The following is a 21,089-nucleotide window of genomic DNA, read 5'->3' as shown; positions in this document are numbered from 1 at the left end:
TCAGCCTGTAATCCCGCAGCCTTTGGGAGGCTGAGGTGAGTGGATTGCCTGAGCCCGTGGGTTCGAGACCCGCCTGGGCAGCAAGACCTCATCTCTACAATAAATCAAAAAATCAGACGGGCGTGGTAGCACATGCCTGTAATTCCGGCTACTCGGAAGGCTGAGGCGGAAGGATCGCCGGAGCCCAGCAGGTCGAGGCTGCGGTGGCCAGGAGCGGCTACTGCACTCCAGTCTGGGCGACAGAGTGAGACTCCAACTCAAAAAAAAAAATGGGTCCATAGAGCAATAGCATGTTCATATTAATATTACTCCTTTTGAAGTTCTATTAAGTATCTGTGTGAAAATGCTCAACTAAATTATAGTGTTAAAAATCCTGACAGTGCCTTCTAAATCTTGATTGCTTTAACCTCATTGATAACATTTTTGAGTTTTAAGTTTTCAAGTATTTAATGTATGAAATCATTTTAAATTTTCTTCGTTGATAAAATGTTCTTCATTTGAACCACAAGCTTTAACAGCATTCTGATGAAATATATACGTATTTAGCACTTTGATATTTATTTTTATTTTTTTACTTTGGGAGGCCAAGGTGAAAGGATTGCCTGAGCCCAAGCACTTTGATCTCTTAACAATAGAACTTTTGCGCCCTATGCATCGAACATTTCTGTTACTACCAATAAGTCAAACTCAAATTCCTGGTTGAAAAAAAATCAAGTTATTTTTCATTACAAAACTGTCATGTGTACGACTATCACGAGACTATCAGAGTCGCAGGTGAAGGAATTCACCAAGATAGTTGTGATTTTAGAAAGGCAGATTTATTTGAGAGATACATCGTACAGAGAACAGTGGACAGAGTAATAGAGAAAGAGGTTGTTGTCTGTCAAAAGGTGGGAGCTGGAGGGAATTTTTATTGGGCCATGTTGAGAAGTTTGTGTTGTGCCAGGGAAATTACATGGTATATAACAGTTTTGTAAGAGGGAAATTATTTATGTGATGTATGTCGGGTTTTGTGAGAGGGAAATTACTATGATAGGTTTTGTAAGACCCTAATTGATTGTAGTGTTTTGGTTTTTTAAGATACAGTTAATTGTTGTCCTATTTATAGCAGTCAGCTAAAGATTAGTTTACAACAATGATTTACAGCTGGTTAACAAGCTTTTACAACTCTTGTTGTGGTCAGCAAGGTTCTTGTAATATCTTTGAAATCTCACCTTGAGACTCCCCCCCTTCCTTGGTACAATCTGCCCAATTGTTGTTGGCCTAATTTGGCCTCATATTTCCCCACAAGAACTACAGACTGTGTAATAAAATTTATTTTATAAAACACAAATTTTACTTTGGGCTGATTTTTAAATAGAATCAAAAGAAGTTCCAGGCTGGGATTCATTACTATTATAATTTTTTCTTTGCTCTTCTGCAAATTAACAAAATTCACATCTGTAATATTTAAAAGTATCAAACATGTGCCCATATTTTGTCTCTTCATTCAAGGTATTTGTTTCTAATATTTTATAATAAATGTATAATATTAAAACACTGCATACCTACTATCTTCCAAAGAATTATAAGGTGCCAACAAAAGTATCTTAAACTAACAATTCTCCTAAAGCATTTAGTGTTTTGTAAACCCATACAATTTGGCCAGTCTCTTCAGAGACATAGATCAAACTATGTCATGGCTGTTTCTCAGATGTGGCCACAACAGGAGGCCTGTTATCAATGGTACTAACATCCTACAATTATTAGTACAAAACTATGAGCTTACATTAAATCTATATTACTAACTATTTTTAGCACTTACTGCCATTTCTGTGATATTACTTATCATGGAATTATGTTAGCATTTTAACCATCAGTGTGGTGCACGGTGCATAGTGGCCAAATATCGGTTCTGGCCTATCTGCTGAACTTAGTCCAGGGGCTGTCAGTTTTAGCTTCTGTCCAAAACTCTAGAAGAGATGGCCAGTGGGTTCTGGAAATGAAGATGAGCAGCTCTTGATAACCAATGCCTTTTTTTTTTTTTGGTAGGAGAATAGATACCAAGTGATGTCACTCCTAGACCACTTCACTGATTGAAGCTACTTGGCTGTTCCCAATAGTCCTATGAATTTTCCACCACTGGGTTTGGAGTCCAAAAAAAAGACTTCCTGTCTTGCCAAAATTCCTGAGGCGAGGACTTACATAAACTAGCTACCTTCTAGAAATGAGAGAGAATGGAAAAATACAAATAACAACACCTAAATTAACATCGCAAAAAAGCATCCCGTCCAGTCAGGATTTAGCTCCATGAAACCCTGCCTAACCCCCTCAGCAGCACCCACCACCTCCTCCTCTAAATGCTCACAGAATTATTTCTGTTTCTCCACTTAGCATATGCTATGACTGCACACGCTGGAAAGTAACTTCCACACCCCTCCCAATCCCGGACCTGATTCCTCGCCACACCCATCACCCAGCCTTTGTTCCGGCCAGACAGGTCTTCCTTCCCAGATTTCGGGCAGTCACATGGCCATGCCTCGCTCGCAGCCATCGCCCCTTCACTTGGACCTCTGCCTCATTTCTTCCCCAAAGAAGCCATCAAGGCTTGGCCCAGACGCCCCTCCTCTCGGAGGCCTTCCTGGCTCCCCGGCGGTCCAGACGGTTTCCTGAGCTGCCCCAACCCTTCTCCGGCCGAGTCTCTCAGAACCCCCTCCCACTTGCCCCACCCCAGGACACGGCGCCCGGCTTACTCAAGGACCCAGCACGTGAGGGGATTCCGTCGGCCCTCCCACCTCGCGCCCTCCTCAGCCCATCACGGGCGAGACCTACGAGGGGACGGGCGCCGCGGTCGGCGCCGGGACAAGGTCTTGCTCAGAGGAGCTTCCAGTCTGTTTGCTAAGTTCAAAGAGCTGTAAATGCTTCGAAGAGCACGGACGCCCCTGGAGCCCCCGCCTGCCCAAAGGGTCGTAACACACACGGTGCCTCACGCTCGCCTCGGTGGCTCCTAGAGCCCGCACGCCCTCTGCCTCCAGAAGCGTAACACGCCCTCACCCGCGTGTTCCCGCGTTACCAAGTCTACGCCGCCGCACGCTCCCTTCCCGGCAAGCCCAGCGCGGCGCACATCTTCCCGACAGCCTCCGGGAGCCCCACTGCATGCCGGTAGTTGTGGTCTCGGCGGAAGCGGTGCGACGGCCTGTGGGCGAGCGTGGCAGGAAGCGGAAGCGGCCTGCGGCCCTCCCCCAGCCCCGCCCGCGCCGCGCCGCGCCGTGCCGCTCGCCGCCGGGCTAGCACTGACGTGTCTCTCAGCGGCGGTGCCGGGCTCCGGAGCAGGTTGGGCGGCGGGCAGCGTCTCCTCCCCCGAAGCGGAGCCGAAGCGGAACCGGGGCCCCAGCAGCCGCCGCCATGGCGAGTGAGTTCTTCAGGGACAGCCCCGCGTTGCCGTGACGGATCAGGTCCCTTTCCCCTCCCCGGAGCGGTAGCACGCCCTCCGGCCAGACCTGCCCGGGCTCCTGCAGAACGCGGCCCGCGCCCCCGGCCCTCCGCGGGGGTCCCCACGTGCCCCAGGCCCAGCCTGCGCCGTCCCCTGCTCTCACTCGTCCTGGGCCGAAGGCTTCCCTGGGTGTCGCGCAAGGTCTTCCTGTGCCCTAACTGCTCCTCTTTTGTTTTCCCATTAAAGTCAAATTTCTGGAAGTCATCAAGCCCTTCTGTGTCATCCTGCCGGAAATTCAGAAGCCAGAGAGGAAGGTAAGTTTCCCCAAATCGCCGACAAAGGAGGTTTCATGAAACTGCCTGGGCGCTGGAAGTTTACAGTGCAATTAAAAATGGCTCCAACATGCCAAATGGAAACTCTCCCTTCTCTCCCCCCTGGAGCGTAGTTGTGTGTACCGTGTTATTCCGGAGCGCTGGTGAAAGGTGGCCTGGTTGTGCGGGAGTCTCCACCGAAGTCTTCGTGCTTTATCTGGGGCATCTTTGACGAATGTTGCTCAGCGAACAAAGCTTCCGGTTTGCTCTGTCCCAAAAATGGATCCGAGCCGAAAATGAATAAGGTCTCAGTTAGGATATCCAGGTCGAGTTACTCTCCCTTCTTTGTCTCCAACGGGAGGCAGATCATGGGTTGGTTTTGCCCTAAGAGATGCCCTTTGTATCCAACTGCTAAAGGGAAGAGCAGTCACTTTAGTCTGTACAAATAAGTTTGTCCTTTTACATAGCTAATACTGAGAATTATCTACATATGTTATTGTCGCAGTACTGAGAATAAAGGCATTTTGTGAAGTATGTTACTTTTTCACAGCAGGTGCATTAAAACAAGGAAAGATGTAAGTGTAGGCTGCGTTGAATTTTTATCAGAATTTCTATGGAGAGAGTGAGTGTTGCCAATACCGTATAAGTAAAACTGTCAGACAACAAAGAAAAATTTCATTAGGATCATAGGTTAGAGAGTGCATAGTGAAATGTTTTTGTCTCTACATTCTTTTCAGACTATTGTTAATGTATTCACACGTTTATGTGTAGTTGGCAAACATACAGACAATTTTGGTTCTTGGAGTCTACTTTTATTTTTTTACTTCAAATAGTTTCATAATCTTCACATACGTGCTGCCTTTGATGGGCTAATTTGCTGAGCTCTACCCCCTTCAGTTCCAACATAGTAAAAGGATCTGGCCCTGGAGGTAGGCAAGCCGAGGTCTCACTCTTTATACAGCCTTTTAATAGCCATGTGACCTTGACCTTGTAACCAACTAAGTGTGGTAGATGGAACAAGGGAAATATGTGCAAGGTAAGGCAGTGGCTCAAGAAGGGATTAACTCTGGGAGAGGTGATGTCTGATAGAGGTTTTAAAGGAGGAATAGAAGTTCCCTTGAAGGGATAGAAGGGAATTTCAGGTAAAAGGACTATATAGTTTCCAAAGGTAAAGGAGACAAAGCTGTAATGTATATGGCTGGGAGGTGGTTAGATATACTTGATATTGATAGACTACAGAGGTAGATGGGGAGCAAAAGATGAGCAAAAGGGGCCAGACGAGAGTATCACTTTGGAAGGAAAGGGGAGTACTAGAGACTGTCGCAGTAGAGGGAGAACTATGGTACTGAACGAGAAGGATTTAGGGGCTATTTAAGGGGCAGAGAAGACAGGACTTGGATAATGAGCTTTTGAGGTTTTGCCGTTAAACCTGGCTGTAACCAAGGGACAAGACTTGGTCATTAAAAAATGATGAGTCTTGAAAAAATTGCCAACTTTTTCCTGTAAAGATGTATTTCAGTCTGCTTAGAAGAGCCAAGTAATTTGTCCCAAATCCCACAGCTAAAGTGAGTCTGAGTCCAAAGTTGTGCTCCCAACCATACCATTATCAGTTAAGACCCAATATCAAAGAATGTCCTGTTGCCTTCTCCTGACCAACTTCGAGCTTCTTGGTGAGATGACAGATGGGAAGGGAGCATCTCATGGGGAAAGAGTTCTGTGGACGCATGCAGCTTCACATGGAGAGCTGAGCACTGAATGTACACCACCTTTGTGTGAGTGTGTTGCATCCTACCTGTGGTGTGACATGGCATATGCAGAGGGCTGTGATTTTTAGACTCTCACCAGAGAGCCTGGACACTGACTACTCGCTTAGCCTGCTCTTCTCAAACTAAAAAGTGTTTTTAAAGAACACAATTTGTTCACTTACTACTGCCTGTCTCTTAGAAGCTATTTCCACCTCAAAATCCTCTGTGAATAATAATTCATGTGTCTGTTAAGCCCTCTAAAGCCATTCTTGTAGTGTAGGCAACAAATGCTAGTGAAGACACTCAGGTTTTAGAGACGGAAGACCCAGGATAGTCCCCACTCTACTACAATTGAGAGAGACCTTAGGTGGTGGCCTAAACTTAATAGTCATCTGTAGAATAAATCTTGTCACCCATCCAACTTAGATTCCTGAGAAGATTTATACAATTCTTGAACAGATTTTACCAGTAGTTAGTGAGGAGGTTAAATGTCCACCTCTCCCTGTCCTCCCCTGATTCTGCTTATTATTTTACCCTTAATACATATTGAACAATCCCAAATTCCAAATGAGTTGGCTCCAGAATAGCACGATTTTGTGACTTACAGACTTTTTCAAATGAAAAGTGATTGCTCATGTGTTGTAAAGACTTGTCTGTTTTACAAGTCATTTTCTGTTGTGACATTCTTTGATCTTGGGTCTTAACTATTAATATTGTGGTTGGGAGCACAACTTTGGATTCAGACTCACTTTAACTTGTGAGATTTGGGACAAATTACTTAGCTCTTCTAAGTAAGATTCAGTTTTCTCATTGTAAGATCAAGATAATAATGCTCTGTGGTGTGAGGATTAACTGAAATGATGCCTGTGAAGAGCTTTGCACTGTGCTCCTTACAGAGAAAGCACGTGGTCCATGGTCCTTAGGTTTTAGTACTTACGTTTGGTACCTGGTTTGGCTGGCGTCTCTAGTGAACAGAGTCGTTTTTAATTAATTTGCTTGTGACGATAACTCGCTGCTAATTCACTTTCTTTTATTCTAGATTCAGTTTAAGGAGAAAGTGCTGTGGACTGCTATCACTCTCTTTATCTTCTTAGTATGCTGCCAGGTAAGCACAGGTTAATGTTTTGTATTGGGGTAGAAGATAAGAGTGGGCTGGGAACGAGTTTGTGACTCCTTTTCTCTTTGCTTGTTCCAGATTCCCCTATTTGGTATCATGTCTTCAGATTCAGCCGACCCTTTCTATTGGATGAGAGTGATTCTAGCTTCTAACAGAGGTAGGACTCTGGCTCTTTCTGCCTTTTCTCTGTTCAATGTGGACTTGACTGGTTTCATTTAGTTAAATTATAAGCCTTGGCTTTATATGGAGCTCAGAAAGTATTTGTGAAGATATGTGGCTTGGGAAATAGAGTGAAGAATGTTCGTGTGCTATGTTGAATGGCCTTATTAAATGCTGAATTCAGCACTGAGGCATACCATCGTATTTGGAATTGGTTTTGAGTGCAGTACAAAACCTGTAATAACAAGATAAGTCTGCATTGTAGGAAATTAAAAAAGTGGAAAAACTAGAATACTTTTTAAATACCTGAAATGATGACATTTCCATTGATAACATTCTTTAGAATTTGTAATTTGTTTTTCAGCTGCATCTTTTTCATATCTGTAGGTTACATATATATGTCAAAAAATGTGTAACGGTATTTTGTATACTTTAACCAGTTACCTACAGGGACTGGGGAGAATTCTGAATGTGTATGTTGATACTGCATTTGATTAACTCATTTTTAAAATATAGTTCAAATTAAGTTCCAAATCAGTCAGAAGTATAGCTTATTTTAACATAATGGGAAGTCGAGGTTTATTCACAACTAGATACAATTGTATAGTCCCCCTTTCCGCGACTCTGGAAATTATTTGAATGTTATCCTTTTTTTATTAACTGATGAAGAAATGAACCTTTCTTATCTCTGTAAAACCAGAATGAATCTGTTTGTGGTGAATTTAAATGCAGTAATCTGTTTAGACGCCATGTGACTTCCTAAACAGAATAAGATGTTGCCTGGCAGGCTGAACAGAATGAATTGAATTATACTCTAATCATTGATGTTTTGGGGTTCTCTAAATTAAATGCTGCTCGCAAACTGAAACACGTTGGATTCGTGTAAGGGGTACTCAGTCAGATTTTGCTCATTCATTTTTTAAATAATGGTCTGCTTTTCCAAGCTAATACTGGTTATGTTTTGTCTCCCTCTTTCTTCAAGGCACACTGATGGAGCTGGGTATCTCTCCCATTGTCACCTCTGGCCTTATCATGCAGCTCTTGGCTGGTGCCAAGATAATTGAAGTTGGTGACACCCCAAAAGACAGAGCTCTCTTCAATGGAGCCCAAAAGTGTAAGAAAGATTGTGAATAATGTTATGTCTATAGTTGAGAATTTGAGTTTGCTACCAAGTTTAGGACTTTGAAACAGTTTTTCTTTATATGCTTGGCCCACCAACCCTGCAGGAGCTCCAACTCAAAAAAAAAAAAAAAAAAATTCAGTGCTAAGAAGTGCTTTTTATTTTATTTTATTTTTTATTTATTTAATTAATTTTTTTTTTTTGAATGGGCGTTGCACTCTTGTTGCCCAGGCTGGAGTGCAGTGGCACACGCATGGCCACCTCAGCATTGACCTGCTGGGTTCCAGCAATCCTTCCACCTCAGCCTTCCAAATAGCCAGAACTACAGGTGCACTACCACACCCGGCTAATTTTTTTTATTTGTTTATTGTAGAGACGAGGTCTCACCAGGTTGCCTGGGCTGGTCTTGAACCCGTAATCAGTCAATCCACTCGCCTCAACCTCCCAAAGTGCTAGGATTACAGGCTGAGCCACCGAGCCCAGCCAAGGAACACTTTTTAAGAAGTCACATAGGGACTATATTTGCTAGACATTTTGGAGTAAAACTTTATTTTGCATGACACACTAAGTAGAAAAACTGACACTGAAGCCCAATCCATCTAGTATTGTGGAACCAACAAAATGTGTTGATTCCATTGCCTAACTGTGAAACATAGAGATACAAGAAATAAATTCAGGCTACAAAAACGAAGGCTTCTATAGACCAGAAGAGCTCAGTAGCAGAGGAAATGATAACAGTAATCAAAGCGATGGTACTTTATTCCAAAGTCAGTATTCTGTGTTCTGGACTCAGACCTGCATGATGAGCCCATGGAGATGGCCCAGATGTAGAGTTCAGCTCATGAGCCACACAGACCCCATGTGCCCAGCACTGAATATGGGCGCTGCAGGTGACAGTATCTCCATGTTGCGTCTCTCCAGATGTTGTCCAGAGTAGATTCTACTCTCTGATTTGCCTTTCACAAGAGTCAGACTTGCCATGTTTCACTCTTTTACTACTCTCATTACTAAAAGGAAGATGGATTTAGGAAGAGATGAAACTAAAGAGCAAGCATGCTTTCGTTAAAAGCCATTTGAGTTGTCATGTACTTTGATAATAGGGTTGTTTGATGTTTCCTCAACCAAGCTCCTTGGGAGCAATATCACTGTTTTTCATCTTTGTTCTCTCTAGTGCCTGGCATTGAATAGGTACTCAATAACTGTTTTCTCTGCTCTGTGTAATCTCCCATTTTGAGAACACAGTTTTCTTTTGATCCTAGTGTTTGGCATGATCATTACTATTGGCCAGTCTATCGTGTATGTGATGACGGGAATGTATGGGGACCCTTCTGAAATGGGTGCTGGAATCTGCCTGTTAATCACCATTCAGGTAATTGTGCTAACAGTCTTCCTTCTGGGTAGCCTGTCACACCTACCACTGTCAAGTAATAAATCTCAACCATGCATAGAAGGGACTCTTGCTGAGTAGAAGCCAAAGACCCTGGATTTGGTCTTCAATTTCAGCCAAGGAAGGCTCTACTAACTACTGTCTGTGACTGAGGATGCACTCTCACTCACCCTTCAGCATTTATATCAGAGAATTCAATTACTGAAGAAGGACAGAACCATGTCCATGGGGAACAATAACACAGTCTATTTGTGTTTCTTTACCTGTGTTTATTTTTACAGCTCTTTGTTGCTGGCTTAATTGTCCTACTTTTGGATGAACTCCTGCAAAAAGGGTATGGCCTGGGCTCTGGTATCTCCCTTTTCATTGCAACTAATATCTGTGAAACCATTGTTTGGAAGGCATTCAGCCCCACCACCGTCAACACTGGTCGAGGTAAGTGTCCTGGGCTCTCCTGGTGACAGCTTAGCAAAATGTATTGACCCATGCAAAGAAAAAACAAAATTTTCCCTGTTTCACCAAAAAATTATGTCAGTTTTAGGTTTATCTTTTCTACTTTTTCTGTGTACATCTTCAAAGTTTCTTTTTTTTTTTTTTTTTTTTAATTTTACTATTATTTTTTATAGAGATGGAGGTCTCACTTTCTTGCCCAGGCTGGTATCAAACTTCTGACCTCAAGCAATCCTCCCCCCTCAGCCTCCCAAAGTATTGGGATTACATATGTGAGTTATTGCACCCAGCCTGCAAAGTTTCTTAAAACACAGATAGGCTTATACTCATACTGATAACTTGAATTTTTGATACAAGACTGTTTCATGGAATACATAATCCTGCCTCATTTTTCTTAGCACAACATGAACTTTCGTTGCAAAGATAAAGCACCATTAAGCCACTTCCAGCTTCTTTGTTATTAAAATTGAAACAGTAAACATCCTCATACGCTCATCTTTGTATATTTTGCTAGTTGCTGTCAGTGAATAAGTTTCTAAAAATGAAATTACTAAATAAGTCCTGCGATGAACAACATTGGTATACTTTTGTTGTATCCACTAAGCACCATGGAAATCTTATAACAGGATGAGAGGATGTTTTTAATAAATATTTCTGTACACACAAGGAAAACCTTATAGTTAGATTTATTAGGAAAAGGAAGTTCACTTTTATTAACACTAAATATGTTATTCACTCAGTAGAGTTCCGTGAGAAATAGTTATGTTCCTTTGAGTGTTTTTTGTGGGGGTTTTTTTTGTTGTTGTTTTTTTTGAGTTGGAGTCTCACTCTGTCACCCAGACTGGAGTGCAGTGGCTGCTCCCGGCCACTGCAACCTTGACCTGCTGGGCTCTGGTGATCCTTTCACTTCAGCCTTCCAAGTAGCTGGAACTACAGGTGTGCGCTACCACACCCAGCTAATTTTTTTATTTATTATAGAGATGAGGTCTCACCAAGTTGCCCAGGTGGGTCTCGAACCCGTGGGCTCAGGCAATCCACTCACCTCAGCCTCCCAAAGCACAAGATTACAAGCTGAGCCACTGAGCCCGGCTTTGTTTTGTTTTTTAATTGAATGTGGGAAACTGGACCCTGGACAAATGAAGTTTGCCTATGCCTAACAGACTACAAAAGAAAGCCCTAGAGAAGAGTTAGGAACTCCTGAACTCCTAACTTGAGGAATTCCAAGGCAAATTAGGAGAAACAAGGGGCTGGAAGGTAGGATTTTGCAGGGATGGAAATGAAAAGGCAGGAGGTTAAAAGTGTTGTAGGAGTTGGGGTGTTTAGCAAGACCATTATGGTAACTGGCCTTGAGGGAACCACTGAGTTAGAAGAAGTGACATTAGAGAGGAGGTCAAGGTGGGTAGTCAATGGGGGTTCGGAAATCTGGCTGCAGCCAGCCGAAAATTTATGTTCCTTTCTGGAGCAGGGTGAGTGATGGGAGTCAGAGTTTAGAAGGAATGATTTGCTTTTAGAAGGAATGATTTGCTTTGCACTGTAAGTGCGGTAGTAATCTGGTCTTGGGAAACCAGCCTGCAGGAAGGTGTGGTACGAGGGCATTGGGAGAAAGCAGGTAAGAGACAGGGCAAGGAAGCTTTGTGAAAGTGGTAGAAAACTGAGAAGCAAAGGTGGGTTTGTCTCCAGCTTTGAATTGATGTCAGTTGTTCGTGTTTGGGACCTGACTGGAGTGGAGATGCATTCGGGCAGGGTGATTACCCTGGGCAGGGGGTGGCACTGGAGGGAGAGCCAAGGGAGGGGCAGGAAGAGAGTGTTGGAGGCACAACGGCCCGGGAGCCTCATAGCGGACCTGGAGCTCTACCGCCGCCTGGCTTGGGGCAGAGGACTGAGGCTGTTGCAGAGCCCTCTTAGGCTGAGCGAGTAATCACTGCTGCTTCCCTGGAGAGTGGGAACAGCTGGGCTGGGAATCATTCCTGAATTCCATACAGTAGAGACACAGGTCAGTGTGTTCACACATGACCAAAAGGTAGAGGCAGTGGGAACTGACAGAAGACCGCCACAGGGTGAGATGAAGAAGTTAGGACAGACTTTCTCTCCTAGAAGCCAGGTCCTGGAGGTGCCAGGGAGGTCAGTGGTGATGCGGGCTAGATAGCTGTCTGGCATATCATCTCAGTAGTTCTGGAAGCAGCAGGCCATCCTAGCTATCACAGGTTAGGAAGCTGAGAAAAATACTATCCCAGGACAATATTTGGTACACCTCAGAGTACTGATACCATGACCCCACACTGCCCACAGATAGCATGACTCTGGACACTTCCTGCCAGCAAAAGCAGCACGAGTTGCCAGACTTCTGTTATGGGGTGATCACATCTTCCTAGACAGCAAATGTTATATAGTGATATAGTATTCTTGTTTCTTACTTTAGCTTTTTATTTATTTATTTTTTAGACTAGTCAAATGGAAGGGTGAGAAGAAGGTGAAGAAAGTAGAACAAGGAGTTTTGTGTGTAGCTAACTGAACAGTCAGTTGAGCTAACTCACTACCTTTGGACTCTCCTATTTTTTTAACTTAAGTAAATTTTTTGGCAATTTCTAAAGCTTCTAGGCCTCAATAATGTGCCATGCTCCCCAGCTTTCTTCCTCTGACTTGTCCCTCTGTTGCCTGATCCTCAGATTGGGCCCCCTTTCTTCCTGTTTTAACTCAGGAAGCTCACTCTGGCACTAGGCCTGCTTTCAGCAGCATCTCCATGGCAGGGTATGATCCATCTTGACCCCTGCCATGTGGTAGGCATGAGTGTGTCATCCTCTCTCCTTGTACAGTCAGTGTGAGAAGCAGAGAGCTGGAGTGCCCCCTGGCCAAGAGCAGCCTACGCTTCACAGCCACTGAATGGATGCTTGTACTTCTGGGATTTTCCAGGGAAGTGGACTTGTTATCTCTGAGTCTCCCTTCAGTGTAAGACCCCTTCCAGCTAGAGTTCATCAGACATGACTTTTATGTATTTTTTAATTGGTGTTCCATGATGATATGGTGGTCTTTGCCTCATGTCTAAGAAATGAGACCAATTAATTTTAAAAAGTAGAATAAAGCCAGGTGTGGTGGGTCACACACTTTGGGAGGTGAAGGCGAGATGATTACCCAAACCCAGGGTTTCCAGACCAGCCTGAGCAACTTGGTGAGACATCTCTACAGTAAATCAAAACATTAGCCAGGTGTGGTAGTGCACGCCTGTGGTTCCAGCTACTTGAAAGGGTAAGGTGGAAGGATCGCCTGAGCCCTACAGTTCGTGGCTGCAGTAGCCGTGAGTGTGCCACTGCACTCCAGCCTGGACAACAGAGTGAGACTCTGACTCAAAAAAAAAAAAAAAGTACAATAGTCTGTTTCTTCCTTCCTTTCTTTTTCTTTTTTTGAGTCAGGGTCTCACACTGTTCCCCAGATTGGAGTGCAGTGGCACAATTACCTGCTCGCCACCACAGTCTCAATCTTCTGGGCTCAGGTGATCCTCCCACCTCAGCCTCCCAAATAGTTGGGACTACAGGCATGTGCCCCCATACCTGACTAATTTTTTTTTACTTTTTGTAGAGATGAGGTCTTGCTGTGTTGCCCAGGCTGGTCTCAAACTGCTTGAGCAGTTCTCTCACCTCGGTCTCCCAAACTGCTAGGATTTTAGGCATGAGCCACCCTGCTCAGCAAATAGCCTATTTCTATAGTTTGAATTCTCTATAGAAGAAATAGGAATGGATTAGAAGAATCCATACTGTATTCCCGTGGCTATAGGAGTAGACACTGTGCATCTTATAACAAACTGTCTTTCGCTCTTATTTTGTCTGCTAATAAGCCTAGACGCAAAGTGAGTTACTTGTTTGTTCCTTCACCACATCTGTCCCTCCTTGGCCAACAGGAATGGAATTTGAAGGTGCCATCATCGCATTGTTCCATTTGCTGGCCACACGCACTGATAAAGTCCGAGCCCTCCGGGAGGCATTTTACCGCCAGAATCTCCCCAACCTTATGAATCTGATCGCCACCATCTTTGTCTTTGCAGTGGTCATCTATTTTCAGGTGCGTCCAAATCTGACCCAGGTTGTTTGAATGGTCTGCATTTAAGTTCAGGCTTTAGTGTGTACCGCTCCTGCCCTGGGTGACACACATGTCATCATATACTGAAATGATGAGATGGCATTTGAAGGGAGCAAGTTTCCAGGTGAACTGGACAAACATGTTCATTGAGTCATGAGGATCTGCCCACTAAACAAAACTGAGGCAGTTCTAACATTGATAAAATCATGTTATTTTGGGTTGGGCCTATTAGTAGATAAGACGCATCTTTAAAATAAAATGATCATCCAGGCATGGTGGCAAATGCCTGTAGTTTCAACTACTCAAGAGGCTAAAGGATCGCTTGAGCCCAGGAGTTCAAGGCTGCAGTGAGCTGTTGTTGTGCCACTGCACTCCAGCCTGGGCAACAGGGTGAGACCTTGACTCAAGAAAAAAAAAAAGACGATATGTTTTTAAGTTCTTCGTTTAAGAGAGAAGAGCAGCCAAGTTCTAAAACCCCATTGATGTCTTACCCAACATTTGTAGACTATTTGCAAGCAGTATCTTCTTAGAAAAGGCTCTTCCTCTTGATAGTGCTTTCCTTTAAAATTATTAATCCCTTTTACTTCTGAAAAAGAGACCTGAACTGCTAGTTGCTCTCCTGTAATAGAATTGATCTTTGCTTTTTGGTGGGGAGTTTGGGGTGGTTTTTTTGTTTTGTTTTGTTTTGTTTTGAGTTGGAGTCTCACTCTGTCGCCCAGACTGGAGTGCAGTGGCCGCTTCCGGCCACCGCAGCCTCGACCTGCTGGGCTCCAGCGATCCTTCCACCTCAGCCTTCCGAGTAGCCGGGAATTACAGGCATGCGCTACCACACCCGGTTGATTTTTTGATTTATTGTAGAGATGAGGTCTCGCCTGCCCAGGCGGGTCTCGAACCCGCGGGCTCAGGCAATCCACTCACCTCAGCCTCCCAAAGGCACGGGATTACAGGCTGAGCCACTGAGCCCGGCTTGGGATGGTTTTTTTGTTTTTTGTTTTGGTTTGTTTTTGAGTTGGGGTCTCACTCTGTCACCCAGGCTAGAGTACAGTGGCATACTCGTGTCTCACCCACCACTCCTGGGCTCAAGTGATCCTTCTACCTCAGCCTCCCAGGTAGCTGGGACTACAGGTGTGTACCACCATACCTGGCTAATTTTTAAAATTTTTTTGTAGAGACTAGGTCTTACTATGTTACCTAGGCTGCTTTCGAACTCCTGGACTTAAGCAATCCTCACGTCTTGGCCTCCCAAAGTGCTGAGATGACAGGCGTGAGCCACCGTTCCCAGCTGATCTTTATGTTTTTTGATGGTTCACTTGTATTTTGGTGTCCATTAAAAATAAAGGGCAGAGTTAAAAGGCAGTTTACTGTTTGTGAAAGGTATTTAAGCCAACCACATGCTTTTTCTGAGGACCAAATAAATCAATTTGTTCTTCTGCCGAGACCTTTAGTTAGAAACCTAGATAATAACAAGCTAACTCTCTAGGGGCTTGACAAGAATTTGCAGTTGATTGTTAAGAATTTATTTAATTAATTAATTTATTTGTTTGATTTTTGAGTTGGAGTCTCACTCTGTCGCCCAGACTGGAGTGCAGTGGCCGCTCCTGGCCACCGCAACCTCGACCTGCTGGGCTCCGGCGATCCTTCCACCTCAGCCTTCCAAGCAGCTGGAACTACAGGCGTGCGCTACCACACCTGGCTAATTTTTTTATTTATTGTAGAGATGAGGTCTCGCCAAGTTGCCCAGGCAGGTCTCGAACTTGCAGGCTCAGGCAGTCCACTCACCTCAGCCTCCCAAGGCGCGGGATTACAGGCTGAGCCACCGAGCCTGGCTAAGAATTTATTTTTAAATCCTTTGTATTCTGAGCCCTGTTCTAGGCCCTGGGAGTTTATGAAAATGATATAAAAGAATCCCTTATATTCTCCAAGATTTCAGTGGGAGATGTTGTATTTATAAAAAAACTTAGCTTTTCTGTTTACTTATGATGAAAAATGCTCTCAAGGGCTGCTCGGAAGGGTGAGGCCCCTGCTGTGGTGGCCCTGCCTTAGGGCTGGTGTAAAAGCTCAGGAAAGTTCACCACCTGGAGAGAATTGCTCTTAGCATTTGGGTGTGTGACCTTCCCGGCTTTTTGTATATTCCACGTAGGTGTGGACATAATGGAGTAGCCTTTGTGTTTTGGCAAAAATGGGATCATTCCACTGTGCTGTGCTTCAGTGCATTTTTAACCTAGTCTTTCTGGGACCCTTCTGGGTGTACCCCAAGTGCAGAGGTGGATAAGGAGAGGACATGAGTTCTCAGAACTGGGAGCTCCGGAACCAGTGCCCGGAGCTACCTCCCTCCTGGTGGACCCAACTTTGGGCGCCAGCTGGCCTGTGTCCCTATGCAGGAGGCTGGGATGAGGCAGTGAAGGTACAGTTTTCTCTGTTTGGCTTCTCAGGGCTTCCGAGTAGACCTACCAATCAAGTCTGCCCGCTACCGCGGCCAGTACAACACCTACCCCATCAAGCTCTTCTACACCTCCAACATCCCCATCATCCTGCAGTCCGCCCTGGTGTCCAACCTCTATGTCATCTCCCAGATGCTGTCGGCTCGCTTCAGTGGCAACTTGCTGGTCAGCCTGCTGGGCACCTGGTCGGTGAGTATGGCTCTTTTAAGACAGAATCGTTTGTAGTGATATGGCTACTGATGCAGTGGTTTGCATCAGTCATGATCAGATATTTCACCCAAAGATATTTTCTAATTGTGCCTTTTAAAAATTCAGCACATTTTCTTTTCAGTTATAAAATAACACTCAGGTGAAATTAGGTGAAACACTCAGGCAATTAGGTGAAATTATATCTTTCATCTACTCAGAACTATGTTTTGTCTCGATGCTAAGGCGTAATGAAGCAGCATTCACAGGTGTTCTGTTTCTTCTTCCCAGGATACTTCTTCTGGGGGCCCAGCACGTGCTTATCCAGTTGGTGGCCTTTGCTATTACCTGTCCCCTCCAGAATCTTTCGGTTCTGTGTTAGAAGACCCTGTGCATGCAGTTGTATACATAGTGTTCATGCTGGGTTCGTGTGCGTTCTTCTCCAAAACATGGATTGAGGTCTCAGGTTCTTCTGCCAAAGATGTAAGTATATGTACAAATTTCTAGGAGGATGGTTAAACTGTTACTGGTATAAGGGATATCGGCTTGTCACCTCTTCATAAATAGTGGTTTGTGACACATGCGGACAGGTCATCCTTCATGAAGCAGCTCGGAGGCTGTAAAGGCTGGCAGATGTAGCCCAACAGTAAGTCAGCACTAGGTCTGAGAATCTGAGGCTAATCTGTGAAGTTAGACATTCATATAACGTCATTGCTTTTGATACAAGGGGGGATCCCAAAAAAAGACTGCAATTATTTTTGGAGGGTGGGCCCTTTGTTAGTACAGGCCTCCCCTGCTAGGTCAGCGTTGTAGGAACCCATCAGAATCAGTGTGCCAGCTAGCGTTGTTGTGAGAGGCTGTGTTCGACTTCAGTGAGTTGGCTGGTTTTTTTTGGAGATTCTTTGAACGCGTTTACCCATTTCATGATGGGTGACTTATGAGCACACCTGCCACACCGCACTGAGTGTTGAGCAGTTTTTGACCAAAAACAGCATGACCCCTGTGCCCTGTCCTCCCTATTCATCCACTCTTGGCTCAAGTGACCTTTTTTTGTTTCCCTGGATGAAAAAATGTCCTTAAAGGGAAATGTTTCACTGATGTGGAAGAGGTGAAACAAAAAATGGCAGAAGCACTAAAAGGCATCAGAATTGACAAGTTCGAAAACTGTTTTGAGCAATGAGAAACATGTCTTTTTTTATTCTTTTCTTTTTTTTTTTTGAGTTGGAGCCTCACTCTGTCGCCCAGGCTGGAGTGCAGTGGCACATATGGCCACCACAGCCTCGACCTGCTGGGCTCAGGCGATCCTTCTGCCTCAGGCTTCCAAATAACTGGAACTACAGGCACGCACTACCATGCCCAGCTAATTTTTTGATTTATTGTAGAGACAAGGTTTTACCATGTTGCCCACGCCGGTCTTGAACCCATGGTCTCAGGCAGTCCTCTCACCTCGGCCTCCCAAAGTGCTGAGATTATAGGCTTGAGCCTCCATGCCTGGCCAGAAAAAAGTCTTGATAGGTATATTGCATCAATGGAGAGCACTTTGGAGGTGACTGAAGCTTAAACGTGTAGGAATGAATCTATACTTTCTGCTAAATAAATTCTGGGGTTTTTTGAGTCCCCCTCGTATAAATACTGCTAGTGCTGAAAAGAAAATCTATATCTGTGGAGTGCCACTGGAAATGTCTTCCTTTCCTTCAGTGTCCAATTCAAAACTGAGCATCATGTCTTCTCCTTGGTGGGCATCATGTAGGTTGCAAAGCAGCTGAAGGAGCAGCAAATGGTCATGAGAGGCCACCGAGAAACTTCCATGGTCCATGAACTCAATCGGTGAGTGCTCGCCATGCATCCATGACTTCCCATTTGTCTACCTGTGTGTTTTCTGACACATTGAGCATCTTGATAGGCCTTAGGGTTTTCTGGCTCACTAAATCTTATCCTTGGGTTAAAAGGTAGAATTAAATATTTTTTTTTAACTATCTAAGTGCTAGCCGCTGGTGATATCAAAACTTATGCTTACAGCCCTCTCCTCAAAGAGGTAGCTCCTGGGTAAGGAGATGGAGGCTTGTGGCCAGGATAAGCAGTGCTGCAATCGGGGTTCCAAGAGCTTCAAGCACAGGTGCCAGTGGAACGCACGCCTTTGCTCGTGCTGGTGGGTGCTGACAGGAGCACCAAGGAGGAGGGTCAGCCAGTGAGCCTGGAGCAAGCGGGTCCTGGGGCTGAGGTGGCGGTGAGGCTAGGGAGGCCAGCAGCAGCTGGGCATGGAAGGGACTAATGGGCATTTGAAGCAGGGACAAAGGGCTGGAGCCCGTGGTCTTTTAGGGCTGTCTATGCTGCTAAACGAGATCATATCAGGGAGGAAGAGAAGGAGACTACAGCCCTACTGGACTGTTGAGAGTTTGGGCAGAGATGTCGGGGGCCAGATGCAGTCATCGCCTTGGGGATGGAGAGGAGGGAGCTTGGAAAGAAGAGGCCCCAGGGCTTGGCGAGCAGCTGGCTGAGGAAGGGCAAAGTCCGAGTGGCCGTGGATGCTTCCATAGCACTCTGAGGTCTGCATGTGTATGTCACAAATGGAGCCGCCTCTTGGGCAACAGGGTGGTGACAGTGAGTGTTCTAGGCTTTGGGGGCCATAGGATCTCTGTCACAACTGCTCATTTCATCCGTTGCTACTCAGATGCAGCCATAGACATACACAGACACATGAGCATGGCCATGTTCCTACAACTACCTACCACGTCGGCTGCAGACCCGGTTACCCTGTGGGCTGCAGCTTGCTAGCCCCTCACCCAAAGGAAACAACCACAAGAAGAGCCGCAATTGCACATTTCACATCGTGTGCTCATCCCTAGCAGGGAGAATAAGCACGTTAGTTCATTCTCTTAATAACTAGGTTTATGGCATTGTTCAGTAGAAATATATCACACATGTAATTTTTTTAAATTTCCAGAACTCACATTAAGCTAAAAAGAACTGGGGAAATTAATTTTAACATATTTTATCTAACTCAGTATATCTAAAGAATTTTGACTTGTAATTAATGTGAGAAAAACAATTATGAGATATTTTATGTTCTGGTCTTCAAATAAAATCTTGTGTGACATCTAGACTTTAACTAGTCACAGTCCACTAGCCACATGTGGCCATTGTGGCTACTCCTGGGACAACACAGCTTTAGCATCGAGCACTGGCTATTAGTAGATGAGGTTCTGGGGGCCTCTGAGGCCTGAGTCCCTGAGTGCCAAGCGGTTGGGGGTGGGCCTGCAGGTGGTCCAGCACTGACTGTGTCCCTTCCCCCAGGTACATCCCTACAGCTGCAGCCTTCGGTGGGCTGTGTATTGGTGCCCTCTCGGTGTTGGCTGACTTCCTGGGCGCCATTGGGTCTGGCACTGGCATCCTGCTTGCGGTCACGATCATCTACCAGTACTTTGAAATCTTCGTGAAGGAGCAGAGCGAGGTCGGCAGCATGGGCGCCCTTCTCTTCTAAGCCCGCCTCCCAGGGACCGGGGGAGGAAGTGCGCTGGAAGTCGCCGGGAGGGGGCCATTGTGGCGAGTGCTGCTGCAGCTCGTGGACTTTTGTCTGATGACGTTTTTGGATTTCGTGTTCTTTCATTCCACTGTGTAAAGTGCTAGACATTTTCCAGTTTGAAATTTTGCTTTTGTTCTGGCATTGGCAAGAAGAACTGTAGCAGTGAAGTTCTGCTCAGCTGACTGCCAGAGAGGTGGGCCTGGCAAACGCTGGTCCCAAGTGTCCATGTAAGTTTTGTTTGAACCTTGGCACCTTCTCAGTGCTGCATGCGGCTGCAGCGGTCTCAGCTCTTCCCCCACAGAGGGCGTCTCTTACTCTGGTTGGAAGCACAAACCCTGAGGTGTCTTTCGTTTTAGCGGTAGGCTATGACGCTGGGGGCCGAGCACATGTTTTCTGGAGACATGGAACCTCATGAGCGTGTCTCCTTCACAAGTAGGGGTGGGAATATCTGACTCAGGACTGTTTCTCTGTAAGACACCATTGTTTCCCCTTATTTTAAAAGTAGGGTTTTTTTTAGGATAACCTCTTCCAAAAGAAAGGGATGGATTTCCTGGAAGACACTCTTGGCCGTCTGTGAATTTGTTTGTGTGCCTGTGGACTCTTCAGTTGGGCTTGGAGCCCGCTTGTCTCAGTATCTCCATGTTTAGTCCACCCGGGTTGTCAGCTTTATGATGTTGAGCCTGGTCGGGCTAGGCATCGTCGCTGGCCGTGTCTCCTCACGGCTGTTCTGGAAAGGGGAGTCACTGTGGTACAATCAGACTTGGAGAGAAGGGACTCGATGTTCACAAGCCCCCTTCATTTTCCAGGCTGAACACCTCCCACTCGACGTTTTTTTAAAGTTTTCTTACTGTACTTAGGACCAAATGCAAGCAGGTAAATGACCAGGTGTCACCGGCCTCCTCTCGTTTCACCAGTGTCGTCAGCAGAGAGGGAGAAAGGGGAGAGCGCAAACCGAGATCAGGAGTAAGGTCAGGTGTGGAGAGCGTAGCGTTTGGTAAGCTGCTCCCATATTTGCTGTATGGGGGTATTCAAGCTGCGTCTGCAGTGAGTTCTGTTTGTGATGACAGGTGGCCTAGATCTTGGATTAGCTCCCTCCGAGGCCTCTAGGGAGGTCCCTATCAAGTACTGCCTGGCGGCGGGGACAGCAGGTTTGCCAAGGAGATCCTG

At 45.4% G+C, this 21,089-nt stretch overlaps 1 protein-coding gene across 2 annotated transcripts; it reads left to right on the top strand.

The window, feature by feature from the left end:
- The first annotated feature begins 3,179 nt into the window (after positions 1 to 3,179).
- On the top strand, positions 3,180 to 20,070 carry SEC61A1 (Sec61 translocon alpha 1 subunit). Of its 2 annotated transcripts, none has more exons than XM_008072925.2 (12): positions 3,180 to 3,391; positions 3,659 to 3,726; positions 6,508 to 6,573; positions 6,664 to 6,742; positions 7,727 to 7,858; positions 9,124 to 9,233; positions 9,533 to 9,686; positions 13,594 to 13,754; positions 16,205 to 16,402; positions 16,691 to 16,882; positions 18,150 to 18,226; positions 19,694 to 20,070. In XM_008072925.2, the coding sequence occupies exons 1-12, from the start codon at positions 3,385 to 3,387 to the stop codon at positions 19,878 to 19,880; spliced, it is 1,431 nt and encodes a 476-aa protein (XP_008071116.1). In that variant the 5' UTR covers positions 3,180 to 3,384; the 3' UTR covers positions 19,881 to 20,070. The 2 variants fall into 2 exon arrangements, with proteins under 2 accessions (XP_008071116.1, XP_021562070.1); XM_021706395.1 differs by having other exon boundaries at positions 3,260 to 3,387.
- The last annotated feature ends 1,019 nt before the right edge of the window (positions 20,071 to 21,089 follow it).

This window comes from Carlito syrichta, unplaced genomic scaffold (assembly GCF_000164805.1).
Source record: "Carlito syrichta isolate Samal-C Ts95f unplaced genomic scaffold, Tarsius_syrichta-2.0.1 Scaffold315518, whole genome shotgun sequence".
In the NCBI taxonomy this organism is placed as follows: domain Eukaryota; kingdom Metazoa; phylum Chordata; class Mammalia; order Primates; family Tarsiidae; genus Carlito; species Carlito syrichta.
Note: the sequence above shows the minus strand (reverse complement) of the source record. Positions and strands in the feature narration are given on the sequence as shown.